The sequence below is a fragment of the Excalfactoria chinensis genome, chromosome 10 (genome assembly GCF_039878825.1).
Source record: "Excalfactoria chinensis isolate bCotChi1 chromosome 10, bCotChi1.hap2, whole genome shotgun sequence".
Lineage (NCBI taxonomy): Eukaryota > Metazoa > Chordata > Aves > Galliformes > Phasianidae > Excalfactoria > Excalfactoria chinensis.
The window spans coordinates 9,118,572-9,139,920 of record NC_092834.1 but is presented as its reverse complement, the minus strand read 5'-3'; the positions used below and the strand labels follow the sequence as shown (position 1 = coordinate 9,139,920).

At 41.8% G+C, this 21,349-nt stretch overlaps 2 protein-coding genes across 5 annotated transcripts in view; one reads left to right on the top strand and one right to left on the bottom strand.

The window, feature by feature from the left end:
- The window catches only part of USP8 (ubiquitin specific peptidase 8), a 23,905-nt gene extending 21,683 nt beyond the window's left edge, over positions 1-2,222 (bottom strand). The window contains exon 1 of the mRNA XM_072345863.1: positions 2,099-2,222. The gene's annotated coding sequence lies outside the window, so the exon portion shown is untranslated. The remainder of the gene's footprint in view (positions 1-2,098) is intronic.
- Positions 1,643-21,349, top strand: GABPB1 (GA binding protein transcription factor subunit beta 1). 4 transcript variants are annotated; one of them, XM_072345866.1, is made up of 9 exons: positions 1,643-1,770; positions 7,525-7,632; positions 8,529-8,696; positions 9,312-9,506; positions 10,611-10,722; positions 11,093-11,206; positions 13,609-13,794; positions 14,572-14,687; positions 19,549-21,343. In XM_072345866.1, the coding sequence occupies exons 2-9, from the start codon at positions 7,525-7,527 to the stop codon at positions 19,699-19,701; spliced, it is 1,152 nt and encodes a 383-aa protein (XP_072201967.1). In that variant the 5' UTR covers positions 1,643-1,770; the 3' UTR covers positions 19,702-21,343. The 4 variants fall into 4 exon arrangements, with proteins under 4 accessions (XP_072201967.1, XP_072201966.1, XP_072201969.1 ...); XM_072345865.1 differs by lacking the exon at positions 1,643-1,770 and adding an exon at positions 1,879-2,002 and having other exon boundaries at positions 19,549-21,349; XM_072345868.1 differs by lacking the exons at positions 1,643-1,770; positions 19,549-21,343 and adding exons at positions 1,879-2,002; positions 15,445-15,497.

The window sequence follows — 21,349 nt, the reverse complement described above, 5'->3', positions numbered from 1 at the left end:
GCATGCACGTAGGTCACTCCAAAACTAGTTCCTCATACTTATTGCCATAGAAACTGCAACAAAGAGCACAACAGCAGTTTCACAGAGCAAATCCTCAGCTGCAAAACACTATTTCAAGACAGCCACCACCACGAGGCACGTGTGCATTCTCACCAGCGCTGCACAAGAGCCTGCACGCCGCAATCTGCACAAGCTGAGATGATCCACTGTGACCACGGCTGGAAAGTACCACCCACTGCCTCACTGTGCCGATGTGCTCCTCGTCAGAACGCCCCTCTGCTGCCATCTGTCGAATGACAACAAAGTGTAATGGAATATTGGTGGGAAGGTTCATCCTACGCTGTCGTACCACCAACATCCACCTCTGCCATTGTGGGGCAACATCATAAAATAGGAGGCATGACTTTTGGAGCAGCCCTCTCTAACATGTAGGTATCTGGCCATGTAGAGCAGGGAGAGGACCTGCCTGTACAATTAGTGCACCCTATTGTGAAACACCTGCTAAAACATGCTGTTACCTCCATTGCATTATAACGAGCTGTGGAGCTTCCTGAGGTTAAAAGGCATTTTCCTACCAGCACATCTTTCTGTGTAAGCAACAGAGAATAAATAATAAAAATAGAATTTCAGCTGTAGGAATCAGTCTGCGTTTTAATAGAACGTATCAAACTATTTGGACAAATGCCTCACGTTACTCTCCCATACACCTGGGTGACATAAAGCAGAACAAACCATGCACCTTACAGATGTGAGCTGCGCTCTGAGCTGCCAGCGTCGGACATCTCTGCCTTAAATGTCATTTTGGTGAATTCTAATGAAAATATCACCTTGTTCTTCACTACTTCACTAAGTTGTGATCATGACAATGAAACTCATGTGGTGCTAAAGGAACCGTGGCTACTTTAAGAGTTGAATTCTTCCCCTCGAGACTTTCAGCAGCACAGAATGCTGCACTCATCCATAGCACTGCAACAAATGCCACCAGTGCATGCCTGTGAGGATGCAGAAATGCTCTGTGTGCTGCTGCGTGAGGATGCCCAGCAGTGTGGTGAGGAGCTGTGATGTGAACTACTCGTCCATGATGGCAAAGCTCAGTGAAGGCTGGCTTGCAGTGTCTGTGTGAATGAGAAACACAGCGGCCCAGCAGCGTCCAGGCGTGCTCCCCAGTGCACTCAGCTGCGTTCAGCGAGTCAGAAATAATGCTTTTGTGAAGGCTGGTAGAAATGGAATCAAATAACAAGGGGGGAGTTCACTGAGTGATACCAGTTTCTGGAGGACGCAGATGATGGGACTCATACTTCACTGCAGTGCTTGCCTTCTGCCTGTGCACTGCGCGCCTGTGTGGAGCCCAACTCACAGGTGTCTCAGGGCCCGAGGTACAGTCCCCAGCACAGCCCTGGGGCTCGGAGCTGTGCCTTCAGCGGAGCTGTCACGAACGTCGCACGTCCCCTCAGGGCAGGGAGCGGACCCCGCTGGTCGTACCGCGCCCCCAGACACGGCAGCCCCGAAGGCGCAGCAGAGAAGCGCCAAGCCCGCTCGTGGCCCCGCCTCCCCCCCCATCGCAGCGGGCCTCTCGGCGCGGCCACGGGCGGGCCCAGCCCCCGGCGGGCGGGAAGCGGCCGGAACATGGCGGCCCCTCCAGCCCGCGCTTCCCCCGCCTTTTCCCCGCGCCTCCGCGCATGCGCGGCAGGCGGCGGCGAGGCCGTATCCCTCCGCCGAGCCCCTCCGGCCGCGGATTTTTGTGTAATAAGATAAATCCCGCGCCCCACGGTAAGTGCCGCGCGTCCCTCCCAGCGCCGTCTCAGCCGCCCCGCTCCGCCTCAGGCCGGGGCGCGAGGCTCGCGTTGGCGGCGGGGCGGCCGGGCCGCGCCCCTCCCCTCCCTCCGCCGCCGTGTCCCTCCGCCGGGCGCAGCGGGGACTTTTGTGTGGGGCTTTTGGGCGCCGATGAGCGGCGGCTTCCCGCGCCCCTGCTCCTCGTCGCGGCGGCCGGGCCGGCGGCACGGTAAGGCCCCATCCCCGCGCCCCGTCTCTCCCCCACCCCCCCGGGCCGGCCAAGCTTTTCCAGGTCAGTCTGCGCCTTTGTATAGGGCCCTGTTACCGGATGTGGAAGTTGATCTCTTCGCTGGTAAAAAATAATTCCACTTCCCCCGGAACCCGGCGCCGCGGCTCCCTCCGCAGCGCCCAGCCCAGCCAGGATTTCCTGTTGGGGAGAGCGGGCGTGCTGGCCGGCCTTCCGGGGACCCCGCCGCGCGAGGGGCGCGGGCCGTGGCGGCGGGGCCTGGGCCGTGGCGGCGGGGCCTGGGCCGTGGCGGAGGCCCGGGCGGGCGGCGGGCGCGGCCTGCGGGGCCGGGGCAGCGCCGGGGTCGGGGGCCGCCGCGCGGCGGGAGGACGAGAGGGAGAACGGGGCGCCCGCGGCGGGGCCTCTCACGGGGGAGAGCCGAGAGGGGCCGGCCCGGCCCGCTGCCCCGCGTGGGGCCTCCGCGCGGGGCCGGGGCGCGGTTCTGTCAGCGCGGGGCCCCGCCGGGCCCGACTTGGCGCCAACGCGCCTTGAGGGGAAGCGGCCCCGGCGGGGGGGGGGGGGGAGCGGCTGTGCTCGGCGCTGCCCGCGGTCCGTCACCCCCGCTTTGTGCTTGTCACATCTGTGGTGGGAGCACAAACACGGAGGCTGCGTGTCAGCTCGGGACGCGGTGCCGCTTTTCCCAACTTGCAGCCAGGGCGGTTTGTGAGGCCGATCGGGTGTTGCTGAAATCTTCCAGAGGAGTTCTTCCGCGTTTGGAGTTAGTAACTCGTATCGATTGCAGCGCCCTGTGGGATCCCTAGCGCAGTGCCTTTGAGCTGTCTGAGTTTTGTAAACACTGGTGAGACTGAAGCCCTTTGGGTGAGGCGCATATACTGTGAGGACGCAGAAACGTGCGGTGCGTAGGGCTCAGAGCACACATGGCAGAATGTAACAGTCAGCGTGTGCTATGGCATGCTTCCTCCTGACCAAAGTTCGTTCCTGAAAGCAGTGTTTTCTGGGGCTTTTCTGAGCTCGTGTGCAAGAAATTGTTGAAATACCTCATAATAAAATGCTGCTTTAATTAAAGAGGCTGGTGACTCATTTCCAGGGTATATTTCCAGTTTCATTTAATCTGAGAGAGGTTCTCAGGTTGTGTTTGTGTTATTGTTCCAAGGCTGCACACAAACCCTGGGGTTTCTCATGTCAGTCAGCTCTGCTGCGTGCTACCTTCTTTTACTTGGTGCCAAACCTGTGTGAGAGCTCTGCAGTGCCAACCTGATCTGTGTGCCAGTGGTTCGCCCTTGTTGCATAATATTACTTCTTAGATGTTGCATTTGCAGACAAATCTGCTCTCCTTTTTTAATGGCAAGGCTTCTTTACTATTGATGCTATTTTGTGGAGTTATGTTGACGATTGGTGCTGCTTTCAGTTAATGCACAAACCTAACGGAATACAGACCTGTGTAAAGGCAGGTGTGATTGCCTCACCCATCAGCTATGCAGCCCAGTGTTAGCTTTCCTGATGGGCTCTCTGTTTGTTTTCTCCCTCTGGTGCTTATGTCGTCCTACATAAAAGTGATAATTCTGTTTAAGTAAACGAGTGAGAATTTGGTTCTGAGCTCAGCACAATCCAGAGAAAAGCCAAAGGTGCCGAAATTAAAACAGTTTGCTCTTAGCATATCAGTATAGCTTTCATTATCTATAAGTGTGGGCACTTGAAGCCTGTGGTATTTCTATTGAGATCTGGGCTTTGACGTGGAGTCTTTGCCCAAATGCATTTGGAGGGGTATGATTCTGTTAGGAACCACTACAAAACCATTTGGGTTTATCCCACATGGGTCATCAGAACCACTGTTAAGTGATGTTACACAAGGTAGAATCCTGCTGACCAGAGGGTCAGAGAAAAAACATCACCGTATGGAGATGAGTGTAGGTTTAGTGCAGGCCTTTCAGTTCCTGTAGGAGTTACAAAACTGCAATTGAAAGAAGAAGTGTTTGAAGAGTTGTTCAGAGTTCAAGTGTTCCGCTCAGATGTAAAGGAAAAAAAAATCAGTCCTGTTAACTCTATTAGTGATCAAAACGGAGTTCTTGATGAAGGATTTAAACAGTTCGTAGTGACTGTTTAAACTCTGTACTCATAAGAAGTGTATTGCTGTGGTAGGGTAGGTGTAGTAAATACACTAGAAATTGCTGTTCTGAACTTGGTGTGATACCGTGCTTTGTTGAAATCTGTGTGCTATCAGCACTTCTGAAGGCTGGGCCTGGGGAAGTGGTGTGACTATCCTTTTTTTCCACCCCTACCGTTTCAAAAGAGCCGTGCTGAAAGGGGGTGGTATTTTTGGGACGTTTGGACTGACTTCCCGTGCAGTTCTGCTGTGTGTCACTGAAGCAGGGGAACCTCTTTCCTCGTGTATTCTAGGACTTTGTTTGTTCTGGGGTTCTTGGAAACGGTTACAGATCGTTATCACGCCTTCAGTTCACACTGCTGCAGTTTATGCTGTTCTGGCACACCTGCGTCTCCTGTAGGAACATGCTTTGGTAGCACTGTGCTGGAAGCTGCGCAGTCCCCCTGTGCACAGCTGTTCTGCAGCAGCTCTGGTTTGTGCCTGCTGGCTTTGACAAACGTGGGTGTGCTGCTGCAGTGGTAGAAGGGGAGTAAGGGCCAGATGTGGTGTCCTGGGCGTACCAGGCCCAAAGATGCTGTGGTGTTTTAAGTCAAATTTAAAACCAATCCCTCTGCCTGCAGATTGGTGCTGTACCTGCAGGCGATGCTGCGTACCCCTCTGAGAGGGCATTCCCTTTCAGATAACATACAACTTGAATCTAAAACGGTACAAAAATGTGGTGGCACCTGTTTAATGGCACTGCACAACCCGTTTAATATTGAGATGTGGAAGTTCTGAATGTAGTGTATTTTAATGCCCTGTATAGAGAAGTTTGCTTTTGATAGTGTCACATTGCTATTGCTTTTGTGATAACAAAATGATCTTGGGGGAAGGGCAGCAGTCTGGCAGCTGAAGGATTTTTCTGGCAAAAAAGAATTCTGCATTCTGAATTCTGATTCTGCAAATCCTTTTTGGTAAGCAACGATGCCAGTGGTGAGAACTGGGGAAAGAGTGGGGTGTGTTAACCTGAAGGTTTGCTGCCCTTGAAGTGCTGATCCCTGGGGGTCTGCCGGGTAGAAGTCAGCTTTGGGCTGAATGCTCCTATATGTTGTTAGGAAGTGTCTGAATACATGCAAGTGTTGTGTTGGAAAAGCAGCAGCATTCCCTGTTGTAGTGCAGTGTTGGCACAAAGGTGATTTGTACCGAGTTCAGCAGTGCAGTGCTGCTGGCTCTGTAGCTCATCCACCAGGTGGCCCACACGTGCTTCCAAGGGCCCTGCAAGATGTGAAGCTTCACTGCTAAATGTGCTTGTGTCCTTTTAACTGAAGTTAAAGCTCTGTATCTTGGAAAATGCAGGAGCTTGTGTGATGCTTTGTGCTTGTTTGAGATACAAACACTTTACAGCGACCAAAGAGCATACTGGTTAATGGATGGGGCCTGAGTGCTGGCTGGGGCTTGTCCTCCATGCTGAGCCCTGCGCTGCATGGGTGCTCTGCCTGCTGGGCTCAGGGGGGGGCCAAGTGCACAGTCTTATTCTCCACCTGTAATTCCTAAACTTCACTATTTCTTTCTTTCCTGCTGTTTTTTAAAAGTGAAATTAAGTTCAGGGAAAAGGTATAGTTTCTGAATTAGTTTCTAACTAAAGTGTTTTTGGTTATGCTCTAGCTAGCCTCGGCGTGGTATTAGATCACCAGAAAATGTGTGTGTGTGTGTGTTCTTTTCCCTTCTGAAATGCAGCCCCCATCCCTAAGAAGGGTGCTGGATAAAGGGAGGACTGTGCTCATTTAATTCACTGCTGCACTTGACAAATGCCTTCTGTGCTGTTGTTTCATACTGTTACCCCACTGCATCCCTGTGAAACGGGAACAGTAAATCTTTCTCTTATTCTTGTTTCTCTTTTGCTTTTTCTTTCCTTGGAGGAGAGTCAGCTGCTGTTTCTTCCTCTGCATCTGACCATGCTCCTTGCCTTCCTGCCCATTGTCAGAGTTTGTGCTGTCCTTGCTGCCCTCCTGCTCCTCTGCCCTTGTCTGACTGGACAGGATTCTGTGTGCGGGCACAGATGGGATGTTATCATGGTGGAGGGGACTGATGCCAGCAGCAACTTCTGCTCCTCTTTGTGTTGACGTGTTGAGGTTCTGCATTTGCATGTTTCCCCCCTTCCTACTTTCTAGTTTCTTTTAAGATCAGTAGCTTTCAGCGTTTTGAGCAACATACCACACAGGTTTTGCCAGTTGACCCAGGTGCAGAGGACTTTCTTAACACATTGGGTTTATGAAAGAAGCATCAGTTTAAGGAAAGAGATTAAAAAATGTCCCTATTGGGATTTCTTTCCGAACTGTGTACTGTTAGTTTGCATAGGAAATAGGCAGCACGGCTTTGCTGTTGTTAGTCACATGGGTTAACTCTTGCTTGGGACTGGGAAGTAATTGCTGTGTGTGGTGCTGTTTTTGCCATCCTGGCAGTGGAAAACATAGATACCAGGCCAAAAACTTAGTCATGTATTTTTGTTAGTAGCATGACTTAGGATTTAGTTCTAAATTTTATTACTGAACATATTTAATAGCAAGCATGAAACAGAGTGGATTTAAGTCTTCAGTGCAATAGGAACGTAGTTAGGTGTCTCTTGTCAATGCATACTTCTATATGCTCCGCATTATATAGAACTTTCACTTGAATGTTGTTAAAAAAGGTGACCTAAAGATGATGCAAAGGTTTTCTTGCTCATGTCTCAGAGCATGTTCAGAAACTGTTCTTGAATGTTTTTTCAGTACTGTAGACAGCTGATGAAGGCAGTAACACTGGTTTTCAGGCAGACGTTTCCGTCTGGTGCAGATAGAGCAGAAACATGTCTATGGCTTCGGGCTCTAGATAGGAATCTAGGCGTTATTTCATGGTGAACAAAATGAAGTGATAATGATGGACAAGATGTTAGAAAGGAGCTGTGTTTTGTATTTATATGAGGTGTCTTTGCATAGTGGTACTTCTAATGTATATACAGGTATTTCTGGATAAGTGATTGTAATGTCTTTGGACATGTGGCATGGCAGCTCTGACACTACCACTTGAAAGCTGGACAAAGCAGCAGAAGGCTGCGTTATCAGGTGAGAGCTTCCAAACCACTTCTTATTATAAGAAATGTGTTCCTAGTTCAGTTTAACTTTAGTTTGCTGTAACAAGGAAGGTGCTGCAGTTACGGCATTGTAATCCTGAAATCTTCCCCCCTGATGTCACTTACGTTTGACAGGAGTAACTCTAAAATCAGTCTGATTCTTGCAGTCAAGCAAGCTCGTTGTCAATATCTAAAATCTCAAGTTTTCTTAAAGAACTAGCCGTTAAAAACTACAGCAGTCCCTGCATACTTAAAATAGTCCTAATGCTAAGTATATTTTTTTTCTTTCTATTCCTTTATGTCCTTAACTAGATGTCACTAGTAGATTTGGGAAAGAAACTTCTAGAAGCTGCGCGAGCGGGACAAGATGATGAGGTTCGCATTCTGATGGCCAATGGAGCACCTTTTACCACAGATTGGGTAATGGAAACTTTTGCAGTGTTTCATCAGTTCTCTTACTTTTCTCCTCCCCCCAAACAACCCCAACAGCCGGATGATTACATTTAAACATTAACGCTGCCAGCCTTGGGAGTTCCTTTTGGAAATTTTGCAGTCACATCATCTGGTGTCTAATTCAAAGTTAAATTTCTTTCTGTGATTTAACCTACTAATTTTTGTAACAGTCTGTGAATGGGTTCCTTCTGATGCCTATTAAGGTGAACTTCAGAATGGTTAATGGAAGAAGGCAGCAATCATCCCCCCACTTACTGTGTTTATGCATTTAATGCAGTAAGAGTCCTGAATTAAGAGAGCAGTCCCAGCTACCTTGAACATGTACTCTGGGTTGTGTTTTGGAGGTGTGTATGCTTTGAATAGATTGTGTAGAGAGACTAAGTCAAGTACTTCAAATGTTAGGGTATTTGCAATCCCTTAGAAGCTTTTATCTATTTAGTCACCCAACTGTAAATTTGAGTCTATTTTGAGCAGGAGATTGGAGTTAAATGACTTCCAGAAGTCCCTCCTGGTGTTAGCTTGGTGTGGTATGATACGTTGACCAGCACTAAAAGTGGGGTTAGGTCTCTTGAAACATCAAAGCTGAAAAAAACAGGGAAATAAAAATATATCCATCATGTACCTCAAAAAGTTGCTTCCGGTGATCTGTTTTAAGTGTATTTTGATTATTGAAAACTATCTTAAACTTTTTTTTTTCCCTCTTTTTACTTTTTGAAAACCACAACAGCTTCCTTTCGTGATGTTAGGAAAGGAAGATAATTTGAAATGGTGGCCTAACACTTGAGTTTGCTAGCTCCAGAAAAATAAGTTCTTCATATTACCGTACGTTCAATGTCTACTTTTTTTTTCTCATTAAATTACAGTTGGGAACATCTCCACTTCATCTGGCAGCACAGTATGGACACTACTCCACGACAGAGGTGCTGCTGCGCGCAGGTGTAAGTCGAGATGCCAGAACAAAAGTGGACAGGACACCATTACATATGGCAGCTTCAGAAGGCCATGCCAGCATAGTAGAAGTCTTACTTAAGGTAAAGACTGCTGAAGCAAGGACTGCAATAGGGATTTTACAGTGGCTTATGATAAAATATCATAGTATCATAGTATTGTGCGAGTTGGAAGGGACCTTAGAGATCATCGAGTCCAACTCCCGGGATTCGAGCCCTCTGTGTAGCAGAGCGGCACTTCTACCCCTTGCGCCACAAGGGGGATTCGAACCCGGGCCCTCTGGTGTTGCAAGCGGCATATGTACAGTTTTCATTCAGTCATGAAACTAATATCTAAATGATGTGAATATTTATACTGTATGTGTTGGGTGTTTTGTTTTTCTACTCAGTTGTGATTTATTTTGGTAATATAATCAGCATGATTTCAGGCTCATTATTTATTGCTGTTCCAAAAAAGACACCTTCCTAATTTGGTTTTGAGTAAGTAAAAGCTTTTAGAACCAAGAGGTGTTATGTTTTAGGGATCCTTTGAGATAAATAATCTGTGGTAATTAGGTTGAAGTCCTTTTAAGAAATCTATTAGAATAAGGTAACAGGACATTACTAATGGAGAGATGGTTTGGGGCTTCATTCCACGAGTGGTGTTATTTAGTTCATGTACTTCTAATGATGCAGTTCATGCAATGTTCTTGTTTGTAGCATGGTGCTGATGTCAATGCTAAGGACATGCTCAAGATGACTGCACTTCACTGGGCTACTGAACATAACCACCAAGAAGTTGTAGAACTCTTAATAAAGTATGGAGCAGATGTTCACGCTCAGAGTAAATTTTGCAAAACTGCATTGGACATTGCAATAGACAATGGAAATGAAGACCTTGCAGAAATATTACAGGTAACTTTTGGTTCATGATGCTGAAGGAACTTAGAGCAAAGTACTTGTTCAGGTGTGTGATCAGCTAGGCTTCTATAGCAAGCGTGCATCAATTATATTAACTAATAATGCTGGACTTTGGTCTAGTTTTCAGTTGGAAATGAGATTGCAGTTGATAAACTGTTGGCTGAAGAGTATTTTACCACCTGTAAAGTCAAGAAGTTTACTTCACTTTCTTAGTGTGCGGAATCTTCACAGATGAAAAATTTAATGCATTGCCATAGCAGGAAGGTTTCACTGTACCTTATTATTTAGTTGGTTTCATGCGTAGATTACAACATTTCCTGGTGGAACTGGAAATGGAGAATGGAGAGAAGAGATGGCAATTTTTCCTGGATTAGGAAAATTGGGATTGAATTGCTGGCAAAATGATTGGGATTAGGATTGTGATAGGTAACTGCCTGGAATTATGAGCTGTAACTTTTCAGTACTGGTCATAAAGACAAATTAAGTGCTAAATTATTGAGAAAATATTAGAAAAGCAAAACAGGATATTATTAAGCTGCTATATAAATCTGTTGCTCCTCTGCATTTTGAACTGTTTACAAATACTTCTGGTCTGTCCCTTCAGCCTACTCTTTGTTGCAAAAGGGATATAATAAATAAAAGCCAAAATAATTCAAAGTAAGATGGAAAGATGATTTGCCATCTACAATTGCTGGCAATTTGAAGCTGCTGAGCCTTTTATTGTTGTTTTGTTTTGTTTTTTTGTAGCATATTGGTATTGCTGTAGTCTTAGTTCTTCTGGCCTATGTTTTAGATATTGACTTTATGCATCTTCAGAAAGCCTTTGTCTTTACATGGTCCTCTGTGTGTATGATAAATGAAAAGGAGAGATGGCAGTGTGCTGTTAGTCTTTCTCACTTCAACAGACTTTTTTAGCTTTAAGACAGAAAAACTTTCTTATTCACTTAACAGAGCACAAGGTGTGACACTGCGTGTATATTGAACAAATATAGCTAGGGAGATCTCCCTGCATGGGTGGCATGCGCAGTAGTTCTAGTTCTTGCAAAGTAAATAACTTATATCCACAGCTGGAATGATGTTATTACCCTTGTCTCCTAGATTGCAATGCAGAACCAAATCAATACAAATCCGGAGAGTCCAGATACTGTGACAATACATGCAGCAACGCCGCAATTCATCATTGGACCTGGAGGGGTGGTGAACTTAACAGGTCTAGTATCTACTGCAAATACATCAAGTGGAAAGGGTATTTAGTTGCCTATAGGATAGCTACATTTAGTGAAGGAATTTTACATTTAGTGAAAAGACTTGAGGAACAATAATGGTACAAATAGAGCACTTATATATTCTTTTTCAGTGTTTCTTATGTGTTTCTAAGCATACTGCAAATAAGTCTTCATACAGTAAATTATCAGAAGCTGTATTTGCTTGAGAAACTTGCTTACAGAATAGCACTTTGACTTAGCAGAATGTTACTAAGAGCCATGTGTATTAGTAACTTCAGCACAATACAGATATAAAAGGGGCTTTGTGGATTGTTGAAACAAATTATCAGCTAACTTTTGTTTTCCTCCTGCTAGATGAGACAGGAGTGTCTGCTGTCCAGTTTGGAAATTCATCGACATCAGTATTAGCCACATTAGCAGCTTTAGCAGAAGCGTCAGCTCCACTGTCAAATTCTTCAGAAACACCAGGTGAGAAAGCCATGTAATTTAACTTCATTTAATAGACAAAGCTGAAGTAAATAATTGGTGTCAATACAGTTCATGCAGAAATGAGAATATAATCTTATTTCTTTGTTCAGTGTGAACAAAAGCTTTTTTTTCCTTTCACTTGAAAGGTTGGTAGATACGTGCAAACAATTACTTTTTAGCGAGATTTCTGACTGTGCTGGGTGTTTTTGGGCCTTATGTTACTAGCATTCATTCTTACTGAAAGCAAGTGTGATTCAAAAGACTTAATTCACGTCTTTGTGAATGCAGCAGTCTAGTTGCATTTGATGTGAGAATGTTTTCTGTGAATGCTTTTTTCTGTTAAGTTATGAGAGATAGCCCCTGATGTTCTTTCTATGTACTTAATCAGCACTTCTCTTAACATTTCCTCTGATAGGGACAGGAATATTTAGTGACCTTAACGTGAAAAAAAATTAGCTGAGAGAATTATTGCTTGGCTTTCATTTAGCCTTTTATTTAGCCTCCTCTATATTAGATTGTATACGTTTGGATGAAGCGCTTGCGCTCTGCCTTTTGTGCTGTTTCTTTCTAGACTTTACTCCCCTTTTCAGGTTAACTTTACTCTGATCTCTTCCTCTAGTTCCTTGTGGCTTAAAAACACATTGGTTTTTATAAAATCAAAGAAAGAAGAATGCTTCTGACTGGAGCTGAGTAGAATGCTTGTTTTAACTTCTACTTGTGAAGTGCATATAGGGTTATGGATGTTACATGCTAATAAATGGTTCATTATATACAGATGGAAGGTTCATTATTTGAGATGGAAGGGGAATTCAGAGGAATCTCTTTTAACATGTGTATTTGGTGTTGGGATGAGGCGTGTGTTTCTGGCTGCATGCATTGGAGGTCCTGCCAGTGTCTTTCATCATATGAAAGTGTATCAAGTAGTGATTCTAGGCACGTTGATATAGAAAGAGAGCAAGGAAAACATTAGGACTGTATTTATGGGATTATTTTTCTTTTACATCAGTAACTACTTTTCAGACAAAATCTTGAAGGTTTTTTTCCAAAGTCTCCCACAGAAGTCCTAGTAATGTTTCCTTCTGTACTGAAAGCATGGTGTTGAATCTGAAGCTGAAAGATCAGGACTGTTTGCCCCAGCAGCTACTATTGGCACTTGCAACTTGGATTTTTTTTTTTAAACAGTAGTCTCTCTTACTGCTGCATCCTTACTTGGAAGCCAAATGAAGTTCAATACAATACCACTTATTCATGCAGGGCCTACTGTTTTGATTTACTGAATTCGCACTCTGTGAATATGTAAGCAGGGCTATAGGGCAGTAATCTCTGAACATAATGATCTTCCGAAGGCAATGACTGCAGTCATTTGGACTACACAGTGACTTCTGAGTGTGTTATATCGTAATCTAAAAGATGAAAGCTTCAGAATTTTATCTACCTTCTCTCATCTGGAGCATTGCAATATGGTCTGTAGGGTTTTAATTGGATCTCTGTAGATAGGAAGCCCTCTAATGTCTGTTATTTGAATCAAAGGCTTTGCTTTTACCCTCACAAATTGAAAGTGAATTACGGAGTTATGTGTTTGAAATTCTTTGATTGCAGTACCAGTCATCTTGCTCTTTGTTTTAGTATCTTGTTTTAAAAAATAGGAGTGCTAGTGTGGGGCCCTGGTTACAGTATGTGTAGTGTGTGCTGTAGTTCTGGATGCAGTCATTCTCTTAACTCAATTTGATTTATACATGCAACATTAAAGAGCAATGAGAATTAACTACTATATATTTGTTACTGAATCATGAGTATTCAGTTGAGCTGGGATTTTTTTCTTTTTACTTTTACCTATTAAGCTGTACACGTACAATATTTATTTTATTTTTTTAAGTGTTTTCCTTCTAAGGTGTAAAAGTGTCAGCTCTGCACAAAACACAACTAAATGCAAATTTCTGCGTTGTATTGTCATTAAAGTCATGTTTGTGGTTGAAGAATGTGTACAGTAACTTAGCTTGTTACTGTCTTGGAGATCACTGTGATAGGCACAGAAGTCAGGGCTGAGTCCTGAGTAAACTTGGCAAGGTACCTGTTGAGTAATGGTTGTGGTTTTCATCCTCTTGCTGCCATGCTAATACAGAACCCAAATAGTCAGTTTTGGGTGGAGTGAATCTATTAGGAACGTTCCAAATAAAAACTGGTTATAGAAGGTAAAACAGGACAAAATTGCATGTATATTGCAAAATATGAGTGCACTGTATGCACGTGGTGAAAGTTTTTCATTAACAACATGATATGTAGAATATGTAGTATTGCATTAAACTGGGGAAGATCAAATATAAAAAGATACAGAAGAATTCTTTCTTGGCTAAAATGCATTTGAAACAATGAAACTTAATTTCTTGTGATTTTGTTGATAGTTGTGGCAACAGAAGAAGTGGTGACTGCAGAATCCGTGGATGGTGCTATTCAGCAAGTTGTCAGTTCTGGAGGTCAGCAAGTTATTACTATAGTTACAGATGGCATTCAGCTTGGTAATCTGCATTCAATTCCAACCAGTGGAATAGGGCAGCCAATAATTGTGACCATGCCAGATGGGCAGCAAGGTGAGTGGAAGCTTGTGCCTTTTGAGCTTGAGAAACCATTTCAGTTACAGCTGTGAGTTGTTAAATGCAAGTAGCTTGGAAAATATTGCTACAGATTCAGATACATTTTTGAATTCTTGAACTGTAAAAGGCTCAGGCACACAAACTATATGGCAGTTCAGTGAGCCTGCTACAGGTCAGCTGAGACTCAGCATTAGGATAAAGGAGAAGAATTACTAAACTATGGGTGAGAAATGATGGATCTAAGGGAAAAGTGATAACTACTGGTTTCATCTTCAGAAAGTTTGATGTTTTGGAAGAGTAGTCTCAGAACCCTGAAACCAGAATTACACAGATTGTCTCTTCCTTTTGGACCACATGTACTTTGTAGAAGCTTCTAGTATGCTAAGTCATGTTCTGTGATGTGTGTCTTTTTGGTGGTTTCTTTTCAAGATGCTCTGTCAGTGCTCTTTAGATAAAAATACTTCCCTCTCTGGTTTATTCACGAAGATTCCCATTGTGGAGCATGAAAAGATGTACACTGAAAGACAAAAGTTTTGGTCCACTATCTTGATGAATAAATACAGCTACTTGTCAGATAGCATTATACAAATGGCTAAGGCTTTAATAAATTTTCCCTGTGCTGGCCTCTGCAACACCAGTTTTGTAGAGCCGCATTTTCTTAAGGGAAAGACTGCATTTTACTGCTGTTTATAAAATTATGTATCTATATGAGATTTATTTTGTGTAACTACTGCTTGAAGAAGAATGCATTTAAATATATAAATATGTTTTTAGTATTAACAGTTCCAGCAACAGATATTGCTGAAGAAACAGTGATAAGTGAAGAGCCACCAGTCAAGAGACAGTGCATTGAGATTGTTGAAAATCGTGTGGAGTCTGCAGAAATAGAAGTAAGGAGTCTATTACATGATGTATGTTAACCAGAGTGTTCAGCTCTGCATATGTGGTTGGCTTTCTGGTGTTGTTTTAGAGTTAAGTTTCTGTGTTAAAGCAGAATTGAGAGTGTGATACATTAACTTGTTCAGTTTCCTCTGTTACTGGAATTTATCTGTTACAAAGATGTTGTAAAAAGTATATAGGCATGCTGTTTGCTTCATCTGGTTGTGTGCATACAAATGTTATTTGTTTAAGTTTTTGTTAGTTTTATTCCCCTCCCTAAGATCACTAGCTAGTTTTTAAAACTAGATGCTGATAATGTTATCACATAACTCAGTTCTTTCCACTAGCAGTGAATGAGAATGGTGTCCCCTCATCTGTCTTTTATGACCATGTGTTTGTCCTGATTGTGAGATCACAGTCTTAGCAATGTTTCCTTTCCATTCAAGATAACTGTTAATGGAGATATGAAACAATGAGATTCTGTGTTTGCCAGTTTTTATCTTTTTTTTTTTTTTTTTTTTTTTTTTTTTTTTTTTTTTTTTTTTTTTTTTTTTTTTTTCTCCCCTCTTAATTCTGGAGCTGTTACTATTATATGTCTCTGCATTATAAAGATTTTTGAAAATACAACCCGGAAGACCAATTGATATTAAAAGAGCTTTTCTTATATGACAGATGAAGCTTTTCAATTTAAAGCTGTAGCTTTATTTTTATAAATATATACTAAGCCAAGTAAGTCAACCATCTCATTTCTTCTTCTGTTCCTTCTAGCTGTGCTGACTAGTTTTGCTCGAAAGATTAAGGACATTGCTGTCAGCCTTGATTAGGCTGTGAGTTCTCATTTTGTCAACTCCATGATATTTCCATTTATCAAAAGTTGTATTTTGACTTTGTTCATATTATTGAATAACACTTTGTGCCTAATTGAGTACTGTTTATTGTTCAGTATGCACTATGCCTTGTCCTTGTCTAATAACAGCAATTGCCTCTTTCCATCACTGAATTTGTCTGTCCCTAAGTTGTCATATCAAATACCTTTGGCTTTTGCAGCTTTGTGGTCATTACATATTATCACAACACTTAACATTTTCTTGCTGCATTTTTCTAAAAAATGTATGATTATTATAATAAAAACTTTTCTTTTGTTCACGTTTTTAAACATCCGCTTGAATTATTCTTTCAGGAAATTACAATTAGTAAATAATAATCAGTAGCTAAAGGAAATAAAATCCAGATTGATTAATAATCAATTGACCTGCTCCTAGATGAAGATAGATACTAAAACAATACAAATAATTCCCTAAGAGGACTCCAGCTTCAATTACATGTTTGGAAAAACATTTCTGGAATCTTAGAAGTAGTTGGTTAAAATGATGAACTTTATCTGTTACTTTTAAGAGCAAGTTTTGAATACTGATTTAATTCTCGATTGGACAATTGAATGCACGGGCAGACCTCTGTCTCTTGGTGGAGGCCAGCTGGTTTCAGGAGCCTCCGTGTGCTCCACACGTGTGGTGCTTCCTGTCTTCGATAACTGGGGTGTTAAAGGTGTGCACATCAAATCAGTTTGCTTGACAGGCTAACGTAAAAGTGTATACTTGAATTTAGACAGAGCGGAACTCTGTCCCATAAGAAAAAGATTTTTGATGTGAAAAACCTCTATTATTGAAGATTAGCTTCTTTGCCTTGTTGGTGATTCATTCCTCTTATTTCATTAAAAAGACTTGATTCAAGGCAAAGAGTGCTGTCTTCCAATGTTTTGCATTGATAATTTATGAACAGTTAATTGTAGTTTGACAGTCTTTTAAGTTGAACTTCCTCCCACTCATGCGAGGTGACAAACGTTCCATCCTGATAGTGATGATTTCTGACTCTCATTTGGGTCTGTTGAACTCAACCACTGCAGCTCATTTTCAAGAGGTATAGCAGTCTCTTGAAACTATGTAATGGTAGCAACAAATTATCCCTGTCATGCAGATACTGTTTTTCATTTTCACACATAATTCATTAACATACAGTGATTTTTTTTTTTCATTCTTGAATTTTACTGTCTGTCTTTTTGCACGTTGGAAAGGTGACATGCTTTAGTAACAGTCAGAACAATTAGACTAAAATAAGTCCTAATTGTAGATGAGTTGTATTAATGAATTCTTATCCCTTCGTTTTCCTACTTAGCGTGCTAGTATTTGTTATTTAAGTATTTGAATTACAGCTGCCCCCTCTTCAATATGAGGACTGCTAAGGAAAGTTGTACATAATAAAGAAAATTCCCATGTAAAACAGAAGATCCCTTAGGAGTACTCAGACTTCTCTGACTTTTTACCTGAACTGGTTTCTATATAGTTGTAATGGACTTCAGGGAATTAAAACATTTCTTAGGATGTCCTGAAGAGCACTCTGAGAACATTTTCTGGATTTGCTGAAGTTGAGTGCCCAATTATCGCCCCCGGTTTTAGATGTCAAAGTTGAGGAACTAATTTTCACTTCTCTGTCCGCAGCAGGTGTACATTGTTCATCCAGAAGTACTGGTTTCTTTCACTGCTCAGTCAGTAGTACATTTGGCCCCAGTTCCTCAGCTTATTCTATTTATATTAACACTAAACCTGTTTAAGAACTTCACCTATTAGTTCTTGGGCTAGCCAACATGCTGTGAGTTGCCGGTATGCCTGGAAGATACTGGTTTTACCTCTGCCACCAGTATTATTTATTTATTTCTATCCAGCCTTTGGTATGCTATCGTGCTTAGTGTGGCTGAACTCCTTGTGAGTACTTGGCTCTGTTTTTCTCTTATGTGGTGAAAACTCAGAAGACTTATTCTGGGTTTTGGTCTCCATCCCGAAGTGTTTTCAGTTTGTGTGTGCCCCATAGCAGTGGCAGAGCCTTTGTTTTGTAATGGATCACAGAGCCTTGGCAGGTGAACTGCTGCTAGTTCTCATTTTTCTGCTGCTTTGCTCCTTGACAGTAGGACATTTCATTGTGTGACATTTGTGAGGCAGATAAAGCTCAGGTTGACACATGGGTGCCCTGAAGTGGGAAAACCTGCTTCCCAAGCATAGTGGGATACCTGTTCTGGCTGCTCTTCTGAGAGCTGTCTGTACTCCTTTGCCCTCAGCTTGATACCTACGTGGCTGCTTTATGTAAGTCATATTGGTTCTGTTTCAATTACACAGTAAGTTATAGAAATAGCAGTATGTTCAGGCCAGACTGGTGTTGGAACATCTCTGGTGTATTTCAGATCCTTTGTGAGATGTGGATTCTACCACTAATTTTGCATTAATATTTGGCACAGGTCAGTCCAGCTGCTACAGTAGTTGCCCGTTCCCTAATGCTGATTAAAAAGCTGAATCCTGATTTGCAGAGGTTGAGACTGAAATTCCTTTTCAAATAAGCGACAAGATCGGATGAGCTGTCATTTTATTAGTGCATGCTCCCAGTGAAGCAAACCCATCAATGTTAGCTTCATTTAGTTCTTAAAGCCTTGTGTAGAATCAGATTTCATTTACAGTTTCATCTGTTCTGTATTGTAGCTAGTCTTTATCAACCTGTTAATAACATCTGTCCTTCACCTGTTGTTTTTGCTATACAGATGCTGCTGCTAGCAGTGATCAGATCACCTGTGTTATTGTATTTAAGCACACTCAGCACTGCATGTGACTGCTAAATGGCAATGACAAGTACTGAGAACAGTAGCAAGTAGAAGGGAGGCAGAGTATTTTCTGTTTTCAGGCTCTGATCATGAAAATACGTGAGTTCATCGAATACGTGAAGAATAGAGATGCTGTTCTGGGGGTGGAGGGGTAAAACTAAAACTATTCCAGGTATTCAGTGGGAATGTGATGCTATATTAAAAAAGCAACTTACTTTCACTTGGTCTCAGTTTTTTACAGCTTTGTTTTTCTGAGAGGGAGATTGATTTTTCTGTCAGCCTCCCTTCAGTGACTACTGAGAGCTGTAGTGGAAGGGAGGAAGGGAAATCAAGTACCACCTTACTCATAAAACATGATGCACATTAATGAAATAGTATGTGGTTGAAGATCAAAACAAAACTATTTTTCCAAGCAAATAGCTTTATTCAATTAGGCTCAGTACAGGATCAAACAAAATACATGTGTCATAGGAGATAGAAATATGTTCTCCTTAGTTTCTAAGGCAACCTCATAAGAAGTGATATTTTCTGTGTTTTGTTTGGAAACTATTTTGTAGCTATCCTTGAATAAGTTACTCTTTTTGTGTTGAAAAAGCTTATCTAGCTAAATGCCTCTTAATTTGCAATAATGTAGTGTCCTTGGGGTTGCTGTTATACCTCTGGTGTGTGGTATCAGTTACTTCAAATCACTTCATTTAGAAACCTGGTCTTCTTAAATTCCTGTTAGTGAGCAGCTGTTGCTTTCTGGCGCACACTGCTGTTAGGGAGCAGTTTTTTCTAACTATCTGATGAGAAAAACCTATGCAGAACAGAATGCTTAACAGGAAGAGGCATATTGGGTTGAATCTCAATCCTATTAGAAGTTAACTGAAAAAAAAAAAGTCCCAGGGAATTGAATGATGGGGAAAACATTAATAATGTTTGATTGCTATCGCTGTCCATCCAGCTCTGTACTTCATCATTTTTCTATGAAGGCTGGCTTGGTGTCTTTGCAGTGAAAGAGATTTGGGTTTGCTTTATTTAGACTTCAGACCTTATTGAGGGGAGTTATCTGCTGTCGTGATTCCTGTCTAATTTACTCAGAAGCATTAGTATAGATTTGCCCCGGTAAGAACCAGTTTCTACATGATGCCCTAACACTTGAGCTGCATGTAAAGAACAAGTATTTGCCATTTTAACCTGCATTCGATACATATTTGACAAAGTGTTGCTGGTTCTGTTTCTAATAGGAAAGAGAAACTCTTCAGAAGCAGCTGGATGAGGCAAACAGAGAAGCACAAAAATACCGTCAGCAGCTTCTGAAGAAAGAACAAGAAGCAGAGGCCTATCGGCAGAAGTTAGAGGCAATGAACCGCCTCCAGACTAATAAAGAAGCTGTTTAATAAAAAAGAACATACTGCATAGCCTGTTACTTTCAAAAACCTGCAGTACAATCTTGAACTGTTCTCTGTATAGGTGCAGACACAGGATTACATGATAGAGAAGATGCTACGAGTCGATAACTGGACTTAAGCCGTGAGCTCTGATGAGTTTCTTGTAACATAAAAACTCTGAATTTAGAAATTGTGAAAAGTATTTAAAATGAAATACTGTAAATAGTTGTTTTTTTTACAGTTTCAAAATGAGTTGATAAATCTTTTTGAAGGGATCCAGAAGCACGAAGCCAATGTTTTTGTGAAATTTTTGATTTTAATATGAATCTAACTTCTGAAAAACAGAACAGTTTTAAGGGTGATGTTGATTCATCTGACAACTTGAAAATGAATTATGTGACAAAAGGAATTAACAGTTATTTCTACGAGGTAACAACTTCTCTGAATAAGACATTTCCAGGTGGAAATCTTTGTACAGCTTTAAGAAGTTGTCTCAGATTCTCTGAAAACCATTTTTGGGTTTGTTTGTTTGGTTTTTTTTAGGCGGTGAAATTTTTATATTTAATTTCGGATATATCCAAGTAGATTTACATGTATATGAAGCTAATATTTTTTAAACGTTTTGGTTTGTACATATGCTGCATGTTTTTATAATTTCTACACGTACAACTCGCATAGGTATTTTTCAGCAGAGATGAGGGCAAATTATGAGAACAACGTTTAGCCTGTAGGTCATTGGAAGTAAGCTAGCAGCTGGTTTTATTGTGGAAGATACATTTCTTAAAGAATGTAATTTGTAATTAAAAAACAAAACCAAAATCTTAATTTTCATAAGAGATGATTTAAAGTTTGATGGTGGAGGCGTTGCAGCTTCACTTTGTGTGTCTTGCAGTTTTCTGAGACAAACGTTTTAAGGTTTGGAAATGAATAGAAAAGAATGTCTCCACTGGAACACAGCTAGTTATTTTAGAGTATTCTTATTCATCTGTTTTCCCCCGATAGCCTCGAAGTCATTTCAGTGATACCTTTTTTTTCTAGACAGACTTTTGCATTTTAATTATGCAATTGGACAAGTAATTTTTTATGTTTTAGTGATGCTGCTCCTTACCGGCATCATTGTTCTTCACTGTGATACTGTGTCTGTGTGTGTCTGTGCAGTGATATGTTACACTTAGGATTTATATAGCACATTACATCTTCAGAGCATCATAAAATCTTTTAAAGAGCCCTTACTGTACTGCCCGAGGCAGGTAAGTGAGTGTTATTGTCTCAGTTTTATAACTGGTATAAGCGCAACACAGGGAGTATTAAACAATTGGTCCAAGACCACAAGAATCTGTGGTAGACCTGGGGAGAGATCTCAGGAGTTCCTGGCTTCTGGTCCTGTGCTTAGACTGAGCTGCCTTAAGATTGTTCAGTGCTGTGTTACATTAAATTTTAAACTACTGTGCAGGTTCCTTTTTTTTGTTTTTTGTTTTTGTAAGATAAAACTCTTTGTGCTTTGCTTTGTTGTTCCATGTTCCACTGCTTTTATGGAATTGTTTATATAAAGTTAAGCAAAAAGTCTAGTTTACCTATACTGTATACAGGACGATTACCCTTAAAACTGTACTCTGGCCTACTTTTTCTATTTTACAATTAAATATCTTTTCCACAT

Bases quoted from the DNA above. Each gene is read 5' to 3' on its own strand.
- GABPB1 (XM_072345865.1), top strand. From the start codon at position 7,525: ATGTCACTAGTAGATTTGGGAAAGAAACTTCTAGAAGCTGCGCGAGCG. The intron at 9,507-10,610 runs GTAACTTTTGGT...CTTGTCTCCTAG, and splicing joins ACCTTGCAGAAATATTACAG to ATTGCAATGCAGAACCAAAT. The intron at 14,688-19,548 runs GTAAGGAGTCTA...TGTTTCTAATAG, and splicing joins TGGAGTCTGCAGAAATAGAA to GAAAGAGAAACTCTTCAGAA.